This window comes from Dermacentor silvarum, chromosome 4, assembly GCF_013339745.2.
Source record: "Dermacentor silvarum isolate Dsil-2018 chromosome 4, BIME_Dsil_1.4, whole genome shotgun sequence".
NCBI classification, from domain to species: Eukaryota; Metazoa; Arthropoda; class Arachnida; order Ixodida; family Ixodidae; genus Dermacentor; species Dermacentor silvarum.
Genome location: NC_051157.2, coordinates 8280510 through 8307904, shown reverse-complemented (window position 1 = coordinate 8307904; position 27395 = coordinate 8280510). Strand labels below are relative to the sequence as shown.

The following is a 27395-nucleotide window of genomic DNA, read 5'->3' as shown; positions in this document are numbered from 1 at the left end:
AAAGCCCCAGCACCAGCATGTCAGTGTGATATCACGGATTACAAAGCATTTTCTTGTAATCTCAGACTCGGTGAAAGTTCTTGAAACTTGCCAAGTCCAGACTTCAGTGCTTTTAGAACACAGTGTAGTCCATTTTTTTTGATAAACGTTAACTCGATGTGAGCAGACACCGTCAAAATCTATGCCATCAGTTAGCTGGTGCAGGAACTTCAAGGCGGCGGTTCCACTTGCCTTTTGCCTTAGTGTGTTTTCTGGCTTAGCAGGCCTCTTCTCACGCTAAGAGTCTCCTTTTGGTATTGTAGAAGGGTAATTTACCAATGCAGCTCAAATAATTTTGCTCGTTAGTGTACCTTTAAGCACTTATGCATAAAATATGCTTCGATTCCTGTTCACATTTCAATTATGCAGATTGCACATAGTAATGAACTTCTGAACAAAGCCAGAGACCATTCCGAACACTAAGATGCAAGAATGATGTGGGGCTAAAACTTTGACTTTATTCTCAACAGGAAGGTTCACAGGACAACATTGATATTTTTGTTTTATGCAGAGATGTAGCCAAATTCTAGAATTTTTGTCTTTTGTATTCTGGTGTGGCACTGTAAAAAAAAAAAAAAGAAAACAGCAGTTATATAGAGCAGTGGGCACAATCATAAGAAGCAATTAATGAGCAAGTGAGCCTGCAACAGAACTTGCATGAAATAGAAAAATGATGCAGGATGTATGTTTCTTCATTTTACAATCAAGTAACTAGCAGTACTCACTTTTATTTAAAAAAAAAAAAAGCAATCTGTCTAGACCCTTCCAGGTTACTAGAAATGTGTGTTCTATGACATAGCAGCACCCCACAGTCCTCTGGCCACAGCAGTCGGTGTCCTGTTCCAGAGTGCGCCACAACTGGGCCTCCAGGAACAGATAAGGAAGAGTGTATAAGGAGCTATAGTACATCAAATATGAAACTTGTTTGATATCACCATGCCCACACAGCAATTTTGTCACTTTGTAGCTTCAGGCAAATGATCACTGGAGTGAACCTGTGTACAGCCAGCATAATCTCTCAAGCATACCTACTTATAGCAAGTAGACGAAAGGTTTTAATTATAATACATAAAATAATGTGAAGATACCCAGGGCATTGTTGCACTACAGAAACAGTTGGCCAACACTGTCAAGTCACAGCCACACGGATTGTGAGGAAACTTATCTTCATATCCCAAATGACATGCATTGACAACATGGGCACTGACCGTCTTGCAGCTGTGAATTGTGTTTTATTGCTGCTAGTGGCATTTTATGCAGCCTAAACTGACCCTTATATTTCTGTTAACAAAAGGCTACAAAATTGTGGCTAACAACCTCTAGATGCTTAAATTACATAGTGGCTAAAATACTACCTTAACAAATCGTACAGTAAGAGAAAAATTCTGTAGTGTCCCGATTTTTCACATAGCTCAAAACAAGATTTCAAGAGACTGGCTAACATCATAGAGCCACATTACTGGACTCTAGCGAAAAACATTGAGTCAAGCTAATGCAATAGATGAAGTGCCTCCATACTGTTCAAAAACAAGGCAGGATCGCCATCTACACTGAGAACATAAAACCAGTCCCCAATGATGCCTACCTTATGGCAGTCTACTGTTGTGGATAGAAAGCTAATTGCACTGCATGTGAATATGAGAGAAGATATGAGAGAAATAGAGAGAAGAATATGAGTGAATATGAGTGGGGATCGGCGACCAACACGCACAAACGCTTCGCGCGTGCGCCGGCCCGCTTCGCGCGACCGTCGCGCGAGGCTTAGAGCGGGACACCGGTATGGACGAACACGGATCGTTCGAGCGCGCCACCGTTCGCGTGACCGTACACGTGAACGACTAGGCGATGGTGTCATAGCATGGGGCGAACGTATTCGCTCGCTATCGGGTCGCGGTGAGTCGGACTTCCTTGATTTGTCGCGCGCCCGTGTGAATGTTCTATTGGTTGTAATTCGGCTAGTATGTATTAGTGTATGAAAGGTGCAATAAATGCCCTTTTGATTGTTTGCACTACTATGTGTCGTTCCTTTGTCCCAAGAGCACATGTGAGACCCCACAGTTTACGTGCAATATCCGGTAGTGTCCTGTATTGTTGTGCATGTCTCTCAAAGGACATTGTTTATGAGTGGTCAAAAGAAAATGCAAGCATGCACTTCATATAAAATTCCACTGTGCTTGAACATTCTTCTTTCAGTAATCGAGAAGGGTGAAGAACAGGTGACTTTAACACCTCAACCTCAGCTTGACTTGAGCCTAGCAAAAACAACAAAGTCTAGAAGAAAGGTGAGGTACATACAGGCCCACAAAACTGTCTCCTTCAGCCTTTCGACGAGCAATAATCTGCAAAGAAATAAAAGCCATTTATTATACTAAAGAATTAAGAGCATCATCAGCGGTATGAAGCAAGGGCGGTGCTAGAATTTTTTTGTCGGAAGGGGGGGGGCACCCCTCCTCAGAACCCCCTTGGTATGAAGAATGCTACAAATTAAATTATGGGTTTTAATGTACCGTAGTTGCACAGTTGGCTATGAAGGATGCCTTAGTGGAGGCCTTCAACCGACTGGGGTTATTTAAGTTGCACCAAAAGCACAATACGCAAGTTTTTTGCATTCCACACCCATCAAAATGTGGCTGCCGTGGTCGAGAATTAAACCTGCACCTTGTGCTGTTATGTATTCGGTAGCTGAACGACTGCCCCGGCTGTAGAGAAACGGACAACCAGCACCAAGGCTGAGAAAACAATCCCACTATATTCTTGTGAAACATGGTATCTGTGCAGTTTTTGACAAGTCACTGATTTTAAAAGATGCAAGTCCTGGCGAGCGTGGCAATCTTCTCTGAAGGAAGCATAAACGGAAAGCAAGCACCACAGACGGATAAGTGCGCAGCAGCAGAATTCCATAGCCACTGTGATGAACAACATGAACACACCTGATTAATCTTCTGCAGCTCTCGGTCTAACTTGGCCTTGTCATCCTTTTTCCCAGCAGCACGACGTGTCTTACGGCCATCTGCCATCTTGACACCATACTGAAAGGCCGCCCTAAAGAAAAGACCACAGTGCCAGCATGTATGATGCAGCAGTAAACAGTATGATGGTGTGCCACACATCAGCAGCTCCAATGGGTCTGTACATAAATTCTCCTGTCATGTTTACTGATTTTTTAGTGACAGTGCCCACTCGTGAAGCGCACAGTCGAGAGGAGGCGAAAAATCCATGCTAGGCTGTATTGGGAGCAATTCTGCTATGTGGAGGAACCAAAATCGGTGCCCGGGTATCATTCTTTATTGTGCCAACGGACATCTTTACAGTGCAGAAATGACCAAAGTATCCAGCCTGTTCTGTTCTGTTACACATGAGTTGCTGTAAGGTAAGAGTACGTCGGCTACTTCATATCTCTGTGTTATGCAGCAAAAATGAAGGAATAAATGATAATGCTAAAATAAATGAATAATAAATTACAATGAAATTAATAAAGATAACGTCGCAACAGAGCGTTCACTTGGCCATGCCGCTAACCGAATAATACACAGTTGATTTCCATTAATTCGACCCTAATGGGACCAATGAAATCTATTTAATTATCTGACGGGTTGAATTAAACCAGACACTAAAAAATGTCATAACACACTGCCGATTCATTTCACAGTGTTTGCACGATTCTAACACTCCTCCAAATTAAATGTGTGCATGCTCTTTATGTGTTCAAGATTGAAAACTAACAAAGAGATAACATTAAAGCTCTTAAACAAAGTAGAAAGCTAACGCTCAACCCATTTTCTTTAGCAAGAAAAATGGGCACAGGTCTAATATGTGTCGCAAAGTGGCGGCCGGTTTCTTAAGTGAGCTTCGCCGCACGGTTTTCATATTCAGCTTCGCTGCAGTACAGCTGCGTTATGCGGCAAAGCATACAAACGTCGCGAATGCGGTTTTTGGCCAAATATTCATGGGGAAAAAAGGCACACGTTAGAATCGGGTAAATACCGTAATCAGACATGGAGAGATATCGCTGAAAATATGAGTTTTCGACAGAAGATGATGTGTGTTCAATGCATTCAATGTCCCCCAAGCACTGCCGAGACAGACGCTGCCAGTAAAAGGGTCACTATAGGGTCACCATAGGGACCAGGCGCGTGCATGCTGACTGGTAATGTTTGAATTATCCGGTGAAAGCCAATTTTAGATCGAAATGACAAAAGTATGAGCCCACAGAAATGCATGGGCACGGGCTGCAACCTTAGGCCGAGATCGAATTAACCGAAAAATTAAATTATCTGGCGTTGAATTAACAAAGTCTACTATATACACTTTTGCAGTACTTATACATCGGTGCAAGTGTCCTCCACATACTGGATGGTAGGTCTAAACAAGCACGTCCATTCAAGTTCTGTTCACAGGTGGTGTTTTGAAGATCCACCGTTCAGTGCATGTTTGGATCACCACCTGTTTCAGCCTCTGCTAAATGCATTCTGTGACAGAACCTTCAACAATGGTCAGGAGCTCTGGGACTGCTTTGATGTCTTTTTTTGAACAAATCCAGCAGTAATTTTTTCAGGAGCAGTATTAAATACCTTGCCAGATGTTAAGAGCACACTCTGAACAATAAGGCAGCATACATAGTTGAATGTATTTGTGGCTATTTCTGATGGAATACATTTCCCTGCCACGAGAAAGAAAACAGCATGTACTTGTGCACCAACCCAATATTTTGCAGAGCACACCTCAGTTTCAGTCCACAGGTAGTGCTACTATACTGAACATGCTGAGCCGTTCTTGTGGCATCAGCCAGCTGGTAATTTCAGAGCCTTACAGTGTGTAACACAGAAACTAAGCTGTATTGCAAATGTACTTCAAAAGTGAATGTGAAGGTACAATATCACTATGGACTAGTTATTTCACAAAATTAAGCTTGAGTTCTGTATTACGCTATTTCTACAGTGTTCCAAGAGCTCTGAAACAACCCGCTGAAGATTTGATTAAAAGAACTATATCTTGTTTTCCTTTTTATGCACTAGTGCCGCATACCACACTGGGTGCAATCTTAAATTAATGTACCCAGATGTTTTCCCACAGCACATTTACTATTTCTTGACAAGCAAGTGCATTTTACAGCCCTGATGTTTCTGTAGCGGCACCAGGCAATGCTTACTTGGGTAAGGCCTCCTTGTGGCTCATGTACTCGCTGTACTCCTCTTGTGTGTCGAAATCCCATCGCCCAATGGGACCCTTCTTGTTGCCCTGCACAATGCATGCACCCACAATGGTCAGTGGCCAGCTGCTCAACTTATTCCCATCTCGCCAATCAAGCATGCCAAGAGCAAAAGTGAACATTCGAATGTCAAAGCTATTTATTGGTACAAACAACTGCTCATGCCTCAGCAACCACTTCTTCGACTGCTGTGTCCATTTTAGCTGATGCTTTGGTATGCATGAATTACATGGGGTGTTGCCACTGCCTTAGCACTTTAGTCACTCGTCTTTTCAATGTTCAGCAGTTACCAGCTGCTGAATAAAAGAAAGCATGTGCTTCAGAAGAGTATGTCCCTTTGTGCTGCTTACATAAACCAGGACTCTACACTCCAACTACATATGCTATGCACCACAGCATGTGAAACCTTTGCCGATTCTTGCAATAACTGTTTTACCAAGCACGACAACTACTGCTACTTAAAAGTTGTGTCTCTGCTTATCATTTCTTTTCCCCATTCACGTCCCATGCCCCTTCACCACTACTTTTATCTACAGACAAACATGAGGTATATATATTTGATAGTGCAATTCCAAATAAATATCCTGCATTTTGTAGCAATAATTTCACACACGTTGATACCATCTAGTCCTTGTAAGGTCTTCGAGAGCACAGCCTTTCTGAACTAGAGCATGCACATACTAAGAACGCATAATCAACCAACTCACAAGGTCCATCTTTGTGTAGTCCACTTCATCATCACTGTCTGCGACAGCATCTTCATTTTCAGGGGCACTGTGCAGGGAAAGAGGATGCACAAGTTACACAGGAGCAAGGTCGAGGGGGTGACAGGCCGCACAACCCTTCACGGAAACATCATCATAAACCTGCCAGTAAATGAGTGGTTGTTTGTTATTATGCCTAAGGACAACCTTCGAAATAATAACGAGAAGTGGATGTTTGCATTTTACACTACTGGCAAAAAATATCTACAAGCAGCTGCATGCCTCTGAGTAAAATAACAATGTGAAACTTGAGTGAAGAAACTGAGGAGCAGGATAAAAAGTAGAAGACAAGGGCACCACCCAGAAGCATACAGCATCCAAAGAATCTCCACTGGAGGGAATATTGCCCAAGTCACAGAACTGATGTCCACTTCAGCCCTGTAGTGGTGGTACAGTTAATGTGCTAACAGAACAATAAACTAAGAAACAGTTTGCACTTTCATATAAATGCACGAACAATGAAGGCAATATGTATCAAGAAGAAATACAGTAAAATATCGTAACTCTCACCTTCACAGAAAGCTCCACAGAAAGAAAGAATGGTGGAGAGACCAGACAAAGACTAAGGTAAAACAATAACTAGAACATAACATTCAGTTGCACATGAGATACCTTAATGTGAGCAGGAGAATTTAGCTTAGTCAAATGACTTGCAAGCTACGTACTGTATTTATTCAATTCCAACGCATTCTTTTTTATTATTTTTCTTACAGAAATAATCACCAAAGTATGACATGCGAGTTAGGATTGAGTACAAAACAAAAACCCGCAATAGGTGGTGACCAACTCCGACCCCCCAAACTTGAAGGTTGTGCATTGCCATACTGCAGGTGATGGGGCTCTTGCATATGAGTGCCAGAAGTTTGCCACCACACCTATAGCTGGTGCCCGACTAGTGATCCACTGTGGCTCAGATGCAATAAATTTTCTTTTTGCATGCAAGAACAAATTGCTATTTCTCTCTTTTACTATGAAAACACGGTAAATAACCAATCATGAGTATTGCATTGTATAACAATCAGGGATGTGTGTTACCATTGAGGGCATTTAGTTTGCCCCATTTCTGGCCTTGAGAAATTCGGTATAAGCAAACGATGGTGCACGTCCTGGAACCAGTCCTTTTTCTTCTTTATATTACAATAGTGGGCATGTTAAACTTGAGTAACCAGTCCTTTTTCTTCTTTATATTAATAATTTAGCTAATTACTTTAATGCTACAGTTCGTATGTTTACACATGACAGCATAATTTATAAGGAAAATAATAACTATAAAAGCCATGTTTCACTTGTAAATGCTATTCAGAAGGTTGCGGAGTGGTGCCAAACATGGCAGGTGGAACTCAACCTCGAGAGCTACTCATCTTCCCTATAAAATTCAATTCAGAGAAATACGCAGAATTAAGGAGTGCAAGTAACTTGGTGTTGCTATTTCATCTGACTTGAGATGCAATTAATCCACATCACAAGTAAAGCCTTGTTGTACTCTTGTTCACTAAAACTTTCATGCAGCTCTGCCTCTTTCGATACCAAACTGCTAGCATGCACATCATTGGCATATTCTGTCCTGGAATATGCTATTTGCTGGTTCCTTCACACCACACAGTGGATTATGAGACCAGGAAACATTCAACGCAATGCATTAAGATTCATTTTTGGTAAGTATAGTCATAACGATTCACCCACAGAACTTATGAACAGAGCTGGTATATCAACAATTAGCACTAGAGCAAAGCTCCTACAGGAGTCTTTAAGTTTATCTTCTATTAATTATTTACTTATTGACTCCTTAACCTATCTCATTTTGAGCTCTAGAAACACAAGAACCAAACACAGCAAGCATTTTACAGTATATAGATTTCATAGTAATCCTTTCGAATTTAAATTTTTTTCTAGGACAATTAGGGAGTGGAACTTACCCCCAATTGTTCTTGTTAACTACTAGTGCCTTTTTAAATGTTTTTTTTTTTTTTTGAGGCGGTCTTGTGAATTCCATTTAGTATTCTAATTATGACATTGCCTTGCCATGTTGTTTGTTTATCTTTTTCTTCTTTGCATGGCGATTTACTATTGTGAGTGGCTGAGCATATTTGCAATGCAATTTCAACATATCAAACCATTTAATATCTATATGCCTCACGTTATTCCTTGTAATATGCTCAAACCACACTTCTCTCATTCTTTTTTTCTTTGCAAGTTGTCTAACCTCTCGACTACTTTGTCACTATGTATTATGTGCATCTAATTTTTGTTTCTTTCAAGTAATGGTAACCTGAATTTTGAGTTTTGTTGAACCTTGTGAACAGAATCATGTATGTGACCTCACACAATGTCCCAATTCCTGCCACAGCCTACATAAAGGTTAGAGCACCATGTTTAAATAATAATAATAATAATAATAATAATAATAATAATAATAATAATAATAATAATAATAATATATGTATACATACAGGATCTTCAAAGTAAACCTAACAAAAATTTTAATAAAAATGTGATGCTAGCTACACAAAAGCTGCTTGAACAGGCAATTTATGCGCACTGGTATTTTCGTTAATAAGTTCAGTCATAGTATGCATAATTACGAGAAACTTACAACTCTTTTTTTTTTTTGCTATCACGATTATGGTTGACAACTGTTTATGAAGACAACTTCAATTTGTTTGATTCTCCTGGAGCGCTTCTGTTGCGAGATACTGATCATCGAATTTGACAATCAGGTAATTTCTCATTCAGGAGCATGGATTCAGGAGCATGGATCTTGACACAACGTCACGCTGCGAGGGAATGTCAATGTGAGGGAAAGGCTGCGCCAAGTGCACCGAACTGCGCTACATCCTGCAACATTTCAGCAAATTATAATAAATGTTCGCCCACTCTGTGTCGAGAGGGTTGCTCGGGCTTTCAAAACAGAAGCATGCTCTCAAGCGCCATTTTACCGCACTATCTAAAGTGGCATTGCATGGGCCAGCAGCTGCATTCTAAAGTGGCATTGCGTGGGCCAGCAGCTGCATTAGCTCCGCGTTGGACCAAGTCAAGGGATTGTACTGCTGTTTCTTCCGTGGGTTGCTATCTATATTCAGTACCTTCTACCCCGACAGCGTGCGGGTTGCTTAGGCAACGGGACAACCTCACTTTTCAGGCGACAGTGAGCAATCGCGCTGGTGCCGAGCCAGACCATAAATTCCTGTATGACCAGTGTAAAATGGTGACTGGAGTTGAGGACGCTGTATGGTGTCTCGGCTGATTTTTCGAACATAACGCACACATTGGCGTAGACATGGCAGCTGTAAACAATTTTTTGCTATTCAATTTGTCACCCTCACTTTTCTTGGCGTGGCAATTTCATGGTGTAAGAATGGCGTACGGGCAAGATTTTGGTCAACTCGGCACCAAACGGCAACTTTCGTCGCTGGATACTGACAAAGCGCCGTGGTTAAGCTTTGCTGTATCGTATGGCCATGAAAAAAATTCGCTGCCAGCTGACGCAGTGGCGGGCATGGTCATTGCAGGGAGAGAGAGGGCCTCCGATATGTTTAGACCAGTAAACTGCTTCGGTGATTGGGCATGAAATCACGAGCTAGACTGGTGGCTGGTAGCCAAGATTCAGTTCGCGGGTCACCATGCCGGCAACTACCGAGAATGCTTTCGAGAAGTTTGTTTGTGCACTTACTGGACTGAATGCCTGAATGCTTGCGTGTAGGCAGAAAGCTCCAAACTGAATTCAGCTGGTCACAGCCTAATCTTACAAGCGTTACATGTGCACAGATAAAGGTCCCACGCCTATATGTGCACTTTGCGATGGTGCGAGACGAGCGAAAGCGAACAGCTAGGGCATTGTGGAACCATCGCAGCATTTCAAATACTGTCAACGGCCGATTTTCTGGATGACCTATTTCTCGGACATGCCCAATAGTTTGGGCGCATTCACGGCACCACCACGTTCCCCGTATAGTCAATGTATAAGAATTTCCAAAATTTCGGATGCAAAAACCTTTTGCCGTCCGATTTTCCGGACTTTTTGCTATGACCGCAGGTCTGAAACAACTTTATCGAAGCCACCACTGTCGCCATTCTTATTGCCTCGCTGCCTCAAACAGGCGCTCTCGCACACAGATCCGCTGGCAGCCGTAGCCACCACCGCAGCAACGCTAGGACTACCTGCTTCGACGCTTGCTACCAAGCTTCTTGCGGTTTGGTGCCGTGTTTTTCATCGAAAGAATTTGCCGCTGTCAGCGATGGCGCTGACTCCGCCTTTGTAATTCTCGCCAATGGCTTTGAAGCTCGGGAAGCACGACGCGTTGTATAATGCTGGTGCCCGACAGTCAGCTTCGCCTCAATACAGCAGTGCTACGCCGTGAAGCATAAGGGAAGTATTGCGGTGAAGCATACTAAGAGTGGGAAGGGGCAATTGTAATGGGACACAGTATGAATTCCTTAATTATACATGCGTGCATCCGCCATCTCCTGTCACAGTACGAGCACAGATATGCCAAATAAGTGAACTGGCAAGCCTTCAGAACTATTTCCGATGTGCCTGTGGCGATTTGAGCCCTTCGGGGCAGTAAAAGGCATGCATTCATCTTTTTGGACTGCCTGATTTTTTGACGTTTTCACGGCCCCTAGGGAGTCCGGAAGATAGGACATTGATTGTAGATGGTTATCAGTGAATCACAGCACAGGAAAAACTAAGTTAATTTTTCATACTGCTGGCGGCAACTTTTGTAAAAAGAGTGCTCCATCTTAAAGGATACATTTATAGGAGCAAGATCACACTGAAGGTTATCAAAACGCTTCCAAATTCTGCACGTAGCGCGTCCAAGTGATTCCGTACTTTTTTAATCGACTGAAGTGCTTTTTAAGCACCTCTTAGGACACCACCGCTTCGTCGCAGTCCACAGTAAGGACTGAGATGAAAGGCGGTTGGGGGAGGGGGGTTGGTGTTTGGATTGAATTTATGAACCAGTGACCACTTACTGCTTTCACATGCATTGCCCACTGCACAAGCCCCATTTAATATAGTTTACAATTGCTTTCATAATCCTGCTCCGAAACACATTTTTGGCTGCTCCAAAAGGGGATTAAGAACATTAAGTTATGTCACAATAGGGGCTTGACATGGACATTAACACAAAGCCATTCTGAGTACAATTTATTTGTTCCAAGGCGTTAGAGCAAGCAGCACGAAATGTGATTTTTCTTCAGGTCGCCAATGCAGCCAGCCAATTTAGGAGCTCTGAACGAAATGTTGCAAAATCAATAGTCCCTAACTCATTCTTAATTTTATATTTTTAACAATCATGACTAGTGAACAATATGGTCAACACTCACCCAGGGTAGCACTCTGCGTAGCTCTCAGGCAAATCTCGTTCCAGCTTGCTGGTCAACTTGGCCTTGAGGCGGCCACTGTCCTCGCGCTGCTGAGCTGCTGCAGCTGCATCGGCAGCACTGGACCAACGTGTGTCGTGACTGCGATGTCCGCTGCCGCTACCTCCACTGCTGCGTGTCGCAGCTCGCTCATCTTCTAGGCTGGGCTTCTCAAAGTAGGATGACCGCTTGCGGTCTCGGTCACGCTCACCCTCCCGCCTGCTGCCATGCTTGCCCTCTGTGCTGGCCTCAGGGACATAATCGCCCGCATCTTCAAAGATGCTGCAGTACAAAGACAGTGTCGTCATCTATACAAGAGATCTCTGAACAGAAGCAACTTTTTCATCATGTCCAAGTAGTGGTGGTTTTAGATTTCTCTGTGCCTCCTGACACACTTTAACAGTCTGAAAGGCGCGAATACGACGACGGACAAAGAGAGAAACACGCACACAGGGCGCCTGTGTGCCTGTGAAACACACAGCGTGTGTTTCTCTCTTTGACCATTGTCGTATTTCTGCCTTTCACTACAGATCATGCCCAACCAATATGCCCAACTATCCATCCTAACATTTTAACGGTACCTGAAACGGCCTTTGTCGTATGCCTAGACACATAGGGCATCTCACAAGGAATGCTTTCTCACTGAATTTCGTGTCAGTGCACTATAATAACACTTATAACTATAACAACACAGGCAATAGCACATGTACGAGTGGTTAAACATTACCCACCCCTCAAGCTGCGGCATTCCCCATCAACTTTTACACCGTGCGGTCATCCATACGTCCAGCCTCCGTCAACTGCTGGTGACACAACTGTTGCCTGGGAACAGAGCGTGTTCCCACGTAGTTTTTATCGTTAAGCCTGGGCTACATGGAGCAAAATTTAAACAAACTGCGTACGTCAAATGCTGCAGATGCAGCGGCACTACGCACAATGTTTGCTGGCTTTTTTTTTTTTCCTATGTGCAGCAAAAAGTGACAAATGCTGCCACGGGCGTTCAACGCATTGCTGTGAACGTGTATGCAATGTAATAATGACCTAATAACATGCAAATATCTAGTACATACGTTTACAATTGTTTTTCTATTACGCTTGCAAGATTTCTTTGTAGCCATCAGTATAAAAAGAAAGAGCTTGCTGCTCACTTGTGAACGTGGTGAAATGGGCTATTTATAACAGTTTTCGTTACTTTAGAGCAAAAAAGTACACCTATCGGGAGTTGAATCCACACTTTCCGAGTGGGAGGTGAAGACGAACCCTCTACACCAAAGTCCAACTCAAGATGGCGGCTTTCTGACGGACATCATGACACATTCTAAAGCACGTCCAATTTCCTTTGCAATGCTTTTTTCCAGGTCTCGGCCTGTTAGGGTGTTGTTCTGCTACCATTCTGGGCAAATGATATAAAAACTTGGCTCTCTGACAAATGCAAAACTTGCGGTTACCGCTGAAAGCACCATTCTTTTCAAAACTGCGAGTGACTGCTGTGTTGACCAAGGAGGTTGGTGCTAACATGGACGTGCAGCACTCGTGTCTTCTACAGCATGTAGTCGCTGCAGTTCACTCCCTTCAGTGCAAGACGAGCGTAATACAACGCTGATACTATTCAAATCAAATCGCTGTTCCTATTTTCATATGGGAACTCATCTGCGTCCCATTGGCTGCCCCATTGCCAGAGCTGTAGCAAATTATCTGCATTCTGAGGCGGAAGTGGGCCACTCATTTGAAGAAATGTCTAATTTATTACATTTGTGTACTTATTCCTAAAGGCACACAAATGACTATGCATGCGTATGCTATTAAAAATAAGCTTAATGCAGCAACATGTTTCAAGCATTCCTGATGACACAATGTGGGTAGCCAATCGGATAGCTCGCCCGACTGATGTCACGCGTGGCTGCTGTGTAGCAGGGAACGGGGGTGGGGGGCTGAAAACTTAGGGGAGCAGCACAGCTGCAATCTGTAGCAATACACATTTTTAAAAACTTCTAATAAATTAAGCACTTTATGCGGAGCACTTAAATGTCACTTAATAATCAAGAAGGGCCTACCTTAACGACTCAGCATGTTTGTACACAATCATCAAAATCATTTCAGGGTCCCTTTAAGATAACTTAAATTCGCATAAAGAATGCCAAAATGCTTTTAAACAAGCAAAAAGCATCACATCAACACAAACCCTGGACGTCAGCTCCTCATAACGGCAGTGGTCATGTTAGCAGGCATGTGCTGAAATGCAGGCACTAGCAGAGACATCTCGGGACAATGTGTTCAACAACAACGTATTCTGAACATTCCGGTGCCACACAGCTCATCTTGGAGAAAAAATATGACTGCTTTACAAAGCTTATATCGCTGCCTAAATCTCAAATTTGAGCCAGCCATACATAAGTGGAACACAGTCGCTCATGGCAATTAAAGTCCAACAAATGATTAAAGACAGCTACACAAGATGTCAGCAAATGTGTTGCTAACAGCTTCTGTGCTGGCATCAAGCACAAGGTAAACAGTAGAAACCATCTCTTTGAGGGCACAGGTCGTGTGTGTGCATCCTGATGTTTAAAACTGTTGTGTGGAAAAACTACACAACTCTCTGTTCTACTGTTTTGCACACATGAACAAAGTGCCCACAAGAATGTACAATACAAATTTTGTGGAGCTCTATAAACCTTTAACAATTGATGGGGTTGACCCTCCCAGTGTCACTGACGTACCGATACGTTTAAGCATTTTTGTCCCGTCATGTCCCTGGCATACCTCTAGGTTCTCCGCTCTCTCCAGTAGGATGTGTGCAGTAACACAAAGTTGGCGAGCTCCAAAGTAGTTCTGCCACTTGTTGTACATTTCTAGAGGTATCTTTTCTAATCTCTCGTGGTTTTTGTTAATGTGCTGTGAAACGTGCCCCTACGTGAGAATGGTTGTACCTGTGCAAAGTGCGGATCCACAAGTGGGAGAAGTGGCTCCGGGCCTTTGTGCACTACTACCACGGCGATTCTCCGTTCAAATATTGCGCCGTAGTGCAAGTCTACAACTCTTACACGTTTCTGTCATTTGTCATATGTTTGTAGAAGTATTTTGTTTTTTATTGCGATAGCAATTATATGGACACTTCCACCGGATTTCTGCCGTCGGCGTCGCCGTGAGGTTCCGTATAGATAAAATCTTCGCCGCGCGCCGTATGCCCGAGCGGAAGCGTGCGGGGACGCACGCTATCACGGAGAGCGAACGCACTCAAACTTCCACGCGCAAGCAAGGAAGCGGGAAGCGAGCGCCGGAGGGAGCGGGGGGGGGGGGGGGGGGGGGGCATTTCTACTCTGCCAACAACCGCGCTCGTCGTTCGCTCGCACCGTCTCTTATCTCCACACGGCTCTGACCTTTATGCGCTGTGCTTTTCGCCGCTCAGTTCCCGTTGAAGCGATAGACCGCACGTACCTTCGCCGCCGCCGCTTGCTGCCAGCGTTTTGACAGTCGTTGTCTGCAGTCATTCAGTGTGATCTATTCATGTTTGTGCGCGCACACACCACGCTTGTTCATTCAGTTAGTAATAGTCGGGCCACATTTTCCAACGCACGCTACACATGCAATCCTGCCCGGATCGGCAGTGCAGCGCTACAGGTGTGTCCCTTCGCACGCGCTGCCCACGGGAAGCGCTTCTCATCAACACCACCGTTTCACACGCGCCTTCTCGTGGTCATCGAGTCTCTCTTCATGTCGGTCTACTTACGCCGCAGCACACCTGCTTACTTAATCAGCTCATGTTTACTACAATTCATATTGCTACCAAAGCCGCTCACCTTACTTCGTATGACATTGCTGTGTTGCTATCGCATTCATTGCTTCGCCCTTAGGGCGAAACTGTGACATTTTTTAACCCAGACATAGCGGCTCTATCGTGCAAGCGTGCACGTCAGATCAAAACTAAGCAGCAGATAAAAAACAAAGATAGAATGTGAGGACCAGGGGATGAAACGTTCCACTTCGGCAATAGTTCGCCTAGGCGTCAATTTTTCCTTCAGGCGAGCGCTGATTGGCTGGTTGAGCAAAACTGAATGACGTCGGGTTCAACCAGCCAATCAGCTCATCCAATTTTGCTCAACCAGCCAATCAGCACGCATTGCTGATACACGCCTAGGTGAACTATTGCCGAAGTGGAACATTTCAGAATACGTCCTCGTGCTAACAGTGCCATTTGCCATTATCCGTGTAATTTATTTTTACCTTCTGCATAACCAAAATAAACCATTCTAGAATGTTCATGGTTGCTGACGCTAGGGGTGCGTCACCTCTGAAACAATCTGACACTGAAAGGGTTAAGTGGAGTGATTGCATTCCCTTCACAGACACTTGTTTGTCCCTGCATGCATGACGCATCCTCAGGTCTCCGAAAAAGGCAGTTATCAAAAGTCATTGGTATGTGGCAAGCATAGAACCAGTACTATTACCCATATGCTGAAATACAAACAAGTATAAAAATAAATCGGGCTGCGACTTTCTATTCCCACGAAACCAGTGCATGCAACCCTCATGATTCCGCCTCGCATACTGAATTTGCTTAGTGACTGCCAGCTACAAACCAATGCTACACCCTGCTAATCATGTAATCAGGGAATTGATGGCATTTACTTTCATAGAGCTACACGAGGGCTATGAAATATTGCATAATGGAGGGCTCTTAATTTTAACAGCGCTTTTTTTTAACCCCCAAAAAGCATTCTTGCATTCTACCTTTCACCAAATAGCAACCACCATGACTGGGAACCAAACCCATGACCTCGTACTCGGCAGTAGAGTGTCAAAGCCACTGTGACAGGTGATTCCAAAGTAGGACTTGACACCTACTCTGTCCTTGGTTAAAGGTACACCCAGTGTGCTGCAATGCAGGCACTTACGCATCATCCGGTGCCACCTTGCTAGGGCCTGTTGGCTTGTCAGTCACCTTGCCCTTCTTTTTGCCTTTGCGATTGTGCATTCCTTGGCGCAGGTATGATAGGATCTGAGTAAGCTTGTTGATCACAATGTCATTGGTCGTGAGGGTGGTGTGGCTCTGCAGGGTACAAAGGCACAAGCACTAACTTCAGACCATATTCGATGCACTCAGTTGAACAAACTCAAGGAGGTAAAAATAAGCTTTAGAGTGCTTATTTCCTTAAATTGAAAAGTGATCTTGCAAGAAAGACCAAGAGCTAAGTCGAGATGACTTCAACAGCACTGATTTTAGGCATGTTACAGTGTCACATTAATGCCACAAGAGGTGGAGATGACATTATGCACCATTACTGTGAATGCGACGGCTTTGCAAGCACAGTTGTTAACTTATACAATTTTATCGCAATTCCCGATATTTAGAGCTAGTTTACGATTGCCGAAACACACCAATGATTTTGTGATTTTTCATTCGCATCACATTTAAGCCAGAACCTAGTTGTATTTCAAAAATTTCAACAAAAATAGCCAGATATTTTAGACCCCTTTGGTTTTTCTACGCATGCCCGCAGCACCACTATCCACTCCACTGAGCCAGTGTATGACCGATACCAAATTTTCAACCGCTGTTATAAGAAAATTTCACAAATAGTTTTCATAAATATTTCCAATTGTGATTCAGATCATTCTAACTGTGGCAATAGGAAAGAGTGCCTCTTCATAGAGTCCCTACTGAACGAAGTCTCTTAATTATTTGAATAACTAATTATGGAGTAATAAAACAAATTTTAGTATATATAAAAAAAAATTGTATTTTGGGGCTTCAAATGAAGTACTTTTCAAACATTAAAGTTGGCAGGTCTGTGCATATGTTCCTGGGCAAGCATTTGTGCACACACACACATGCCTTAAGCACCAGAAAAGCTGCAAGAAATGCAAGCACAGAACAATGACATTCTCTCTTGCACTCTAGTTACAATCAATAAGAATCCTCGAAACTTTTCAAGTAAAGTCACATTTTAGGATTTACACGCCCAATGCTTGACCACAGCTATGGATAAATGAAGCCCTTTCTCTTTTCTTACTCAAGTTATATGCAGAGTCTACTGCAACCAAAAGAAAATTATGGATTGCCACTTTTTCAGACAAATAGCCAAACATAAATGATAGGGTGGGAAGTTGTTAGGCCCAGAAATTTAATTCAACATGGCTGCCACCTTCACATTCACCAAATTAGCCCAACTGTCTACCATCCATCTAAGTACAATAATGTGCAATAACTTTTATACTCCCCTGCTATTTGGCTGACATTACTGACATGCTGTGATGTCTATGTACAACTTTGATTTACGTAACAACTACACGACTATATTCCCGAAAACAAGTACAATCTGCAGTGTCGCAAATGCTTGAATAATTAGAACAGATCGCTTTTTAGAGCGGCAGGTACAGCAGAGCAACTCAATTGAAAATAAATTTAAATTATTGGGTTTAAAGTACCAAAACTGCGCAGCGAGTTACGGGGAACTTTAGAGTGCAGAGCTTTGGCTTAATTTTGACCACCTTAGGTTCTTTTAATGTGCCCTCAAAGCAAGGCACACAAGCATTCCAGCCCCATTGAAATACGGCCGCCGCAGCTGGAAATCAAACTTGTAACATTGTGCTCAGCAGCAGAATGGCATAGCTACTGCGGCCGTGTCACAGCAGAGCAGCATGCATTTACACATATTGGCACATGAAGACATGAGAGATATGTACAGTGAGGGTAATGTGTGGCAAAAACGAGGGACCAAGACATGGTCTGGGGTGAAACAGCTGAAACAGGATATGGGGCAATTATGGGGAGCAGGAAAATACAAATTTGGAGCAGGTTCCAGAAAAAAAAAAAAAAGATAAATTTTTTAATCCAAACAGTAATTTCATTTTGACTCTGTGCACGTTAGCCACATGCCATCACAACTGCGTAGCCAACATCAATGATCGTACGGTTTCGTCTGAAGCGGTTGCGGCAAACAATAGTTTCGTTTTGACTCACTGAAATGTGCGTGTGATGTCGCAAACAGGGCGGATGCTACAGTGGATGAAGAGCAATTCTACCACGGCCCGCATGCTTGCAGCCAACCCACCGGCTACATTGCAATGGATGGACAAACAGTTGTCACCAAGCTCACTGGCAAAAAAGTAACTGAGGTGTGTGCGCGGTAATGAAAATCATGTCTTGCATGAAGATGCGGGTCTTGCACCGCGGCCGCATTACAAAGAAAGTTGCGAGGCCTTGCCTGTTGCGAGCACTAATCAGTCACAACATGAGAAATGCTGCTTCCGCACTGCTGTTATGCAAAATAGAAATAGGATTTGCCGATTCATTCAGTAAATTAAAGCTTGTTGATGTAGTAAGCATTTGTTTCTAATGCAGGCACTTTTTTTTTCGTTCCCGGGAAACCCGAATTATCAAGGTTTTACAGACAACACCAAACTGATCTTACATATGACTACAGTGAAACATTGTTAATTCGACCATGATTTCATCTGCAGCAGTTGCGGCAAACAGTAGTTTTGTTTTTACTCGGTGCGTGCGTCGGCCTTCGAAACTACATAGTCGCCATCCACGATTGCGTCAACAGTGACCGAGGTTTTGTTTGCACTTGTTGCAACAAACGATACTTTCGTTCTTATTCGGTGTGTGTGTCGGCCGCATGCCTTCAGAACCACAAGGTCGCTGTCCATCATCACGTCCATAGCACCGCGGTTTCATCTGCAGCAGTTGCAGCTAACAGTAGTTTCGTTCTGACTCGATCCAAAGCTGTCTAGAATGAAAAGCACCGGCTACATTGTGACAAACGGACAATTTGTTGATGACCAGCTCACTGGTGAAAAAATAATCAGGATGTACGTGCGGCAGTGATAAAAGTGTGACACAAGATGATGATGATGGCAAAACTGCAGGTTGCCCAACGCGGCTTTTATTCTCTGCTAAAACATGCACAACTGGGAACTTTTGCAGTTAGTCTGAGTATTTTGGTGCAGCGTGGTGCAATTTTTAACAAATTTCACGTTTACAGCACAGAGATATACATTGTATAATGGTGCAATTGGCACAGCTGTTGTACACCCTGCATGATGGAAGCTTGCGTCATTTACCCTACTTTGAGCATACCAATGGAAACTGGAAAACTCTGGCAATATTATGGCAGGTAAATATGCTTGGTAGCTTCAGGTATCATAACTCAATTCAACAGGAAATAGCTGCATTCTGTGCAAGTTGAGAGTGAAAGTGAGTAGTGGGTGTTTGTTCCAGCATGGGCACCATCTCCATATATTGAAGTAGTGCGTCTATCTGATGACATTTGCAAAATAGTAAAAACTGGTAACTATGCTGCCTTTTGATTACTCATCTGTACATGGGGCCCCCTAACTTAAGAGAACAAACCGAAGCCAACACTTTGGACAACTAACAAAGCAGTACTTGCCTCCAGGTTTGGGCAATCCTTCTTGCTGCGGATGAGCGTTGTGGGAATGTCACTGTCAGCATACTCGTCATCCAACTCAATGACATATGCCATCCGGTTGGGCAAGAACAGGTCGTTGCGTTCCACTGCTCGTGGCCGGAAAATCTGTCGATAGATGTTGCGTCCTGGACACAAAACAAAGGCCTTGTTTATGAAAATCTCTCTCAGAACAGTGGCATTCTGCTGACGTCTTCTGCCAGCTGATCAACTCCCGGAAACCTTCCCCACCTTTAGATAACCAGCAACACGTGTCTTTATGGCAGGAATACATGCCTTAAAGCATTTTCAAGGAACGTATATGAGGGAAAATGGGTTTGGGCTTCTCCTGTGTGTAATAAGGTGTAAGACAGAAAGTTTGCTCAGAACACTCTTCATTTATCATTGTAGTGGCTTGAAGAAAGGCAAAAGAAAGAAGAAAACATAATGGAAAAAGAAGAAGTAAACAGTCGGCGCAACTATTCCATTTTATTGATAAATATAAAATTAAATTGAGAAAAATAAAAGATATTTAAAAAGGTCTTGAAACACAGCTACAAAAAGACGTTCTATTGTAGTTGCTATATTTCACCGCTATGGCGCAGTGAAGTTGTCTAGAGAAGTGGGACTGATATGTCCCACTGTCAACCAAGGGGTACGTACTAGATGTATCGAGCAAAATGTAGTGAATAACAATGAATGTAGACAGGAAGGTATCAGGCAAGGATGACTGCTGACCTCAAGTGAGTCATTTTTACATTTAATGCTCGACTACAAACTTGCACCCGTCCCCCTTCCTCCTTTCTGAGGCGATCCATAACATGGACTAATGTTGACATGAGAACAAATACTTTCACAGGCCTCATTCTATAAATGTAGACTGTTGAAGGTGCCATTGACTGACATTACAGATATTAGTATTTTTCATTACCCACATTAGGAAGAAACATGCGAGCAACGCAAGTGCTCCCATCCGATATTCTCACCCATCACCGTCTTGAACTCCATTTCCTCCTCCTGTGGTTCATCCTTGCTGCAAAGAAAGTGCATAGCTCATGGACTGGTCTCTATCGCTAGAGTCTAGAAGTAATAGTAAAACTGAGCATCTTACCTGTGTCGTGTCAGTGTCTGCTCCAACTCCTCATCCTCTTTTTCCTTGTTGGAGATTTCACTGCGTACCTGTAGGATGTCATTGTGATTGTCACTTCAAGAATTTAGATAACTGGAAATGCCCATTAATTCAGGCACACTTTTGCATGGATGCTCAGAGCATAAGGGACCGAGTGGCCCTACGAGTTCTTGCCTTTTGCAGAAGAGCATAGTCGAGACCTTTCACCAAGTGAGTGTGCTCCATGTCACCACCCAAGAACTTGGATTCCTGGATCATCTGACGACGACGCTCAGCAGCATCCAAACCCCTGTTGACAAGAACAAGTCATATGCACTCAGGATGACCCTGCCAAGGCTTCAATAATTCTTTCCGGGACAGCAGCATGTGTTGCGGTGCAACAAACATTATACAAGGAATAAGGTCCAATAACTTCTAGTTTGAGGAAAAAAAACAGCTGGTCCACTACAGCTAACAAGCAAGGCTTCGATGAAATGGCTCTTTAATCCTACATTGCACAGTCGCCGTTAATACTACAGGAGAAGATAAAGCAGAAAATACACAGTTTATGCTGTCTCTATTTGTGGCAACTCTCATAATTCTTATTTTAATCAAATTAAATTCTGGGGTTTTACGTGCCAAAACCAGGACATGATTATAAGGCACAGTATAGTGGGAAACTCCAGATTAATTTTGACCACATGGGCTTCTCTAATGTGCACCCAATGCAGTGTACATGGGCGTTTTTGCATTTTGCCCCCATCGAAATGCAGCCGCCACGGCCAAGATTTGATCTTGCACCCTCGAGCTTAGCAGCGAAATGCCAGAGCCACTATGCCACCATGGTGGGTAATTCTTATTTCAGTCGCTCTGTAAGCATGAGCAACCAAGCAATGCAACGTAGGACATACGATTTTGCATCAGGGGCAACAGCTCTGTAGCCTGCAGTCGATGAAATGGGGTCCTCATTTTGGTAGTCTGGGTTGACGCCTTCCCTTCTCTCACGAGCCTGAATATTTCAACACAAGAACACACACCTTCATTAGCATTTGCATAGAGAACAAACATCATATTACATAACACTTTCAAAAGTTACTCATTTTCTCCCAGACTAATGAAGCTTTTATTCATAGTCGTCAAATATTTTTCACAGTACGTAACATAAAAATTTTGCAGATCCCACACATTGTGGGAATCTAGGTTATGTGAGGCATTTTGCAGGCACCTGGCTATTCAGCATTGTTTGGGGATCTGCAAAACAATACCAGGAGTACCGACGTGTTGCTTCAATTTGAGTAGTGGTGTGTATGGATCACAAGCGCGCATGTGTGTGACGACATCAGCATGACGACAACCACGTTCTAGAAGATCATATGACGACAATGGCATGATTTCTACGCCGCCCACTTGGCGTAAGCTCACAACATGATTGTTGGGTTCTACATAAGTAGTCGACAAGCTTAAGGAAGAGAAGCACGGATTGTGATGTCATCAGCAACTACAGGTTGTACAATCTTACACACATATGGCTATTTCATGTGGTGTAAAATGACAATGACATTTGTAATTCTGTAAAGAAATGCTTAAACTTGATTGACTTGAGCATTAATGAAGTCTGTAAAATTTCATAAAGTTTCTATGTAGTGTAAGCTGTTATGAGGAAAGTACTGGGCAAAGTGGACCGATAGTACAGTCTAGCACGGCGCCTCAAAGCATGAGATGTCGCAAAGAAAGACGACGACAAGTTTCACGGGGTGCATGCACTGAGTGTTTCAAAGAGCTGGCTGGCTTTAGAATGAGAGGAGAAGGTGTGAGATCATGGCCTAATGTTTAGAGCACTCGGCTGCTGTACCCGACGGCAGAGGTTCGATTCCCACATCGGTCACACATTACTTTATTTTTCTTAAATCTAGGCAAGACAGGAACCTACCTACCTACCTACCACAAAGTTCCAAGAATGAGGCAAAAAATGCTTCACATTAAAAGCTTTACCATGCCCAGTAGAGAATAATCCTAATTCAGCTGTTTCGTGAGGTTGCTGTGTATAATGGACAAAGAGGTGTGGCAAAATTTCCACATTCCCTTTTTATGAATTTCATGAACTTAAGAGGCCAGGCACCGTTATTAAGCACACTATTCATAAAAGACAAACACATGTATATTCGCGCCTGTAGGGCTCATGGTCACTGATTGCTTTTAAATTTTTTTCTTGACAAACTGCTCTGTTTGCTATCTTGACACCTTCTATTACCGTTAACAACAAAGTGCCACACTTACTCTGTCTCTGTATTTTTCTGCCAGCTCAGCCAACTTGTCCTCTTCCTGTTTCTTGAGTGATGCATAAAACCTGAAAGAACAGGAAACTCAGGCAGCGCCCACCTATTGACGTAAAGCATGCAAGTCAAATAGTGAGTGCTTCTCACATCTTCTTCTTGCGCCTTTGGTCGCCTTTGTCATCATCTTCAGCTGTGGGTTTTCTGGAAAATAAGCACGAGTGTTACAATATTTAACATTGTTTAGTGCAGCAAGCTTGTGATAGCTCATAAATGATAAAATAAAAAATTACCACACCAATGCACTAGTGCATGACAATAGGAGACATGCAAAGAAGTTGTGTAAGCAGGCTTTCCTATGCATCTAAGCTGCCCTAATTAAGACTGCCAAGCTCCTGCCTGCAACACTGCCAAGGTTGGATGGAGCAAGTTATGCAGGTTGGCAGGAATGGTAGTGCAGGTTCCATTCACTGACTCATTATTTCCAATTCTAGACTAAAGTCCGTAATCTTTGTTAGGCCAATGAGAGATGCATGGAGAAGAAATCTTGCAGAATTTCACTGATCCTCAATTCAAAAGCAATATCTCTAAGAAATACACTTTCTTCTGACATCAACTTCCTCTCCTGATACCTAGGGACAAGCTCAGTAACACTGTAACAGAATGCTAACTTGGGCCGGCTGGTACATGTTGAGGTTAAATCGTGTAACAGCACAAGAGATAGGACAGACAGAAGGAAACAGGTGAACCACTTCGCCCATTTCCTTATGTCTGTCTTGTCTCTTGTGCTGTTATTGGGGGCTGTGCTCAACTATCAGGGGAACCTTCCTGCCCTTTACGATGACTATTAATTTCATTAGTTGAAGGTAAATCTAGGGACAACTGACACAATGGTATTTTTTGCCAAGGTTACTTCAAACATCACATTAAGAAAACATTATGCACAATTAACTACCATGCACCAAGTTGCACATGATTTTAGGAGGCTTAATTCCTCAAATCTCTCACTGAAAGAGCACCTTTCTGAAGCATCTTGATCTTGTCTACATCAACAAAACACACAAACATTCCTAATGAAAGAAGTTAAGTGATCATGTGATGTGCGGTGCAAATGTGGCACTAGTACTAATGTGGCATCAGTGGTGCAATGTCTTCGTCTTCTCTGACGTCTTGCATGCAACATCTGCGCTACACATTACATAATTTAATACCAACTAGCCAATCAAGTCTGCCCTGTTAAGCAGATGCTACTGGCAACAAAATTAAAAACCAGGGTGCGACATCATAAAAGCACTTCTCAGCAATTTTTTTTTCTTTTTATCATGAAAGTAGCAGGAAAGTTTGCTTTAATGATAATACTTTATCCTCTGAAATGCAGCTTACTGCACATGCATATCACATTATCCCTTGCCCCTGTTATGTTTTGAATAAATTTGCTGGCAGCACTGATGCTTTAATGATGTTCAGGTTATCTTGGAAAAAGCTCTGTGCCTTTGGATAGAATTTTCCAAACAAATCACGCACCAGAAGGATGCTAAAGCTGATGAGATGCGTCACAGTGATGTACTATCTAATGAAATGCATGAAAGAGTTGTAGGAGCCGTCCTAGTTAAATTCAAGCTTGTTAAAACGTAGTTCAGCGAAGATGAAATGGCGCCACAGAACAAGGACAAACTGCGATCAAACAAACTTAACCATACCATCGCGGTGAACATTTCAACAGTATATCTATGCTTGGAAAAGTGTGCCTAACGTCTCACCGATATGTTTCTTCTTTTGCAGGAGTCGGTGTCGCCTGAGGTGCGGCTCGAGGTGTCATAATAAGTTTTCGGAAGTCATCGTTGGTCATCGGATGATGGCTAGAGAAAGAAACCGAAGCGTAAATTTGTAATTGTCTCCGGCTGAGTTAACCCAACATATCATTTGGTCTAACGCAATATAATCTATTTACCTTTCAGTTGAGGGCACGTTTAAGCCCGGCGGGGCTATCGGGTTCGAGTACGACTCGCCACCTGTAAAATTAAACACATATACAATCACGTCCGAAACGGTATATTCCTTTAAGGTTCCCTCAAATAATATGACAGCAGTTCACACTGTAAATACATAAAATGGGAGACATGGTCTACGTAGGAACGTATAATTGCAGCACGTAAAGTGGAAGTACGTGTTTTAGGTTAAGCGAACAATTATATAGTCACGTCCCAAACGGTACTTATATTGAACAGTATAATCCTTTAAAGGCCCCTCAAGTAATATGACAGCAGTACACATTGTAAAGACATCAAATGAACACGATATACAGTACAAATATAGAATTTCAGCACGGAAAATGTAAATGTTTTAGGCTGTCTGTGGAGATCATCTACGACGATAGAAATAACTAAAAACACTAGGAATGGTAAGGCACATACCTTCCCCTCGTTCAGGCATGATGTCACTCCAGCAGTTAGTCCAACCTACAAAGACACAACAAACTCCGCGAATATAAACACGACACGCAGCAAGCGTTGACAGACGCTAAACGCAGCCAGCGACAACACAACTACTAGCCACCGTAACACAACACAAGCGACAATCCAGCCAATCCAGCTATGGCTATGTGGCTGCGACTGCCGTTGAGGCCCACGAGGCTTCGGCTATTATAACGGGCAGCTAATGCTTGGTTTCAGTTTCGTAATCCGTAGTACTGTGGCCTACGTTTTTCCAAATATACCAGTGGTACGGATATCTAGTCACCGTACTAGTGGCGCACCGCCGGGGGGGGGGGGGGGGGGGGGGTTGTAACCCCCCCCCCCCCTTGGGGCCAAGTTAACTCACCCTTTTGTATAACCCATTTTCTTTCCTTGCGTCTTTGAGTACTGCAACTAAGATGTAAGAGGCGTAATCGTATGCGAGTACGCAAAAAGCGCATTTTTTGACAATTTCCCGTGAAGAACTTGAAATTAGTGCTGTTTAGGTGGTATTGGCAAACTTCTAGCCCGCCGGTGTGTGCGATCGATGGTGGAATCGAACCATCACCTTCAAATTAAGCAGCCCAATGCTCTAAGCATCCACGATCGCATGCATGCCTCTCTCGTGCCAACTTCGCTTTTTAAATGTCTGGCGTGTGCGCGTCACGTACCAGCACACCCCACTAAATATTCGGCAACTCTTGAATTTTATGCTTTGGAGAAGAAGGCTGGGGCTTCCAGAGTAGTTTGTCCCTGCCAACTATAGGGCAGCGCTTGCACCCTTGGGTGCTCTGCCGCAATAAAGAGCGCTCGAGAACCCAGGTTCACCACGATCTGCTGGAACGGTCGGTAAGGAGGCACGAGTGGCTTTATCAATCCCACCGGCATTGTCGGTTATGTCTTGCGTCGTTGACACTGCAGCAACGTTTGTTTACGGTGCAACATGCAGGAAGCATATATATGTTGATTTCTAGTTGTGGAATTTATATTTTTGTTTAGCCCTAAATACGGTTATAACTTGTCTTGCGTCAGCGGGCGCAAAAGAAAAGCTTTTATATGCTAGAATTCGTCTATGCACATTGTCCTGGTGCGGCTGTAACATCCAAAGTGGCGGTATATAGTGCTAGCAATTAAAGGCTCCGCACTTGCACTGAGCGTTTTCTATTGGACTCTTAATGCTCTTATGGTTTGCCCCAAAAAGCACTCTCTCGAATCGTTGCGCCAGCCGCCCTAGGTACAGCTGGGTGCAAGTTCTTGTGGGAGCACTTCTGAAGCAGCTTTAAACTTCCAAGTGTTGGCACTGCAGATCTTCGGATCAATTAAGAGAATACAGTAGAACTCCGTTAGTTCGACTCAGGTCAATTCGATTAATTCGATCCCGACCGCAGGTCATGGCCGGCGCCCAGAAATTTGCAGAAATTTTGCTTATTTCGATTCTAAAATTACCTTCACCAGATAATTCGAACTCGAGCAGTCAGCACGCACGCGCCCGACTTCTGTGGTGACCCCAATAGCGACCCCTCTAGTGGCAGCGTCTGTCTCGGAAGCCTATTTTCGGGCTGCCCTAGGAGAATTTTAAAGTCATGACCATAGCTCACAATACGGAATTTAGACTATTCTAACGGGAACAACCCCCCCCCGCTTTTTTTAATGAAAATCTGCAGCCGAAAATTGGCAGCGCGGTGCAATCGCGAACACAAAACCAAAACCGCCTTTGCGGCGCTCACATGTTTCTCGCACAACACAAATGTATTGCGGCAAAGCTGACTAAGAA

The 27395-nt window shown here is 43.4% G+C and overlaps 1 protein-coding gene across 1 annotated transcript; it reads right to left on the bottom strand.

Moving 5' to 3' along the window:
- Positions 1-493: 493 nt before the first annotated feature.
- Positions 494-25747, bottom strand: LOC119449399 (protein Red-like). The gene is made up of 17 exons (XM_037712566.2): positions 25583-25747; positions 25120-25180; positions 24929-25027; positions 23319-23372; positions 23173-23242; positions 21807-21904; positions 21091-21205; positions 20899-20966; positions 20774-20820; positions 19773-19936; positions 16269-16423; positions 11341-11658; positions 5956-6022; positions 5189-5277; positions 2970-3081; positions 2335-2378; positions 494-599 (listed from the first exon to the last, which is right to left on the bottom strand). Exons 1-17 carry the CDS (start codon positions 25599-25601, stop codon positions 566-568), a joined length of 1614 nt encoding a protein of 537 aa, XP_037568494.1. The 5' UTR covers positions 25602-25747; the 3' UTR covers positions 494-565.
- Between the last annotated feature and the right edge of the window lie 1648 nt (positions 25748-27395).

Bases quoted from the DNA above. Each gene is read 5' to 3' on its own strand.
- LOC119449399 (XM_037712566.2), bottom strand. The intron at 19,937-20,773 runs GTGAGAATATCG...TTTTGTGTCCAG, and splicing joins GGAGTTCAAGACGGTGATGG to GACGCAACATCTATCGACAG. The intron at 16,424-19,772 runs GCAAGTACTGCT...TGTACCCTGCAG, and splicing joins AGGATTGCCCAAACCTGGAG to AGCCACACCACCCTCACGAC.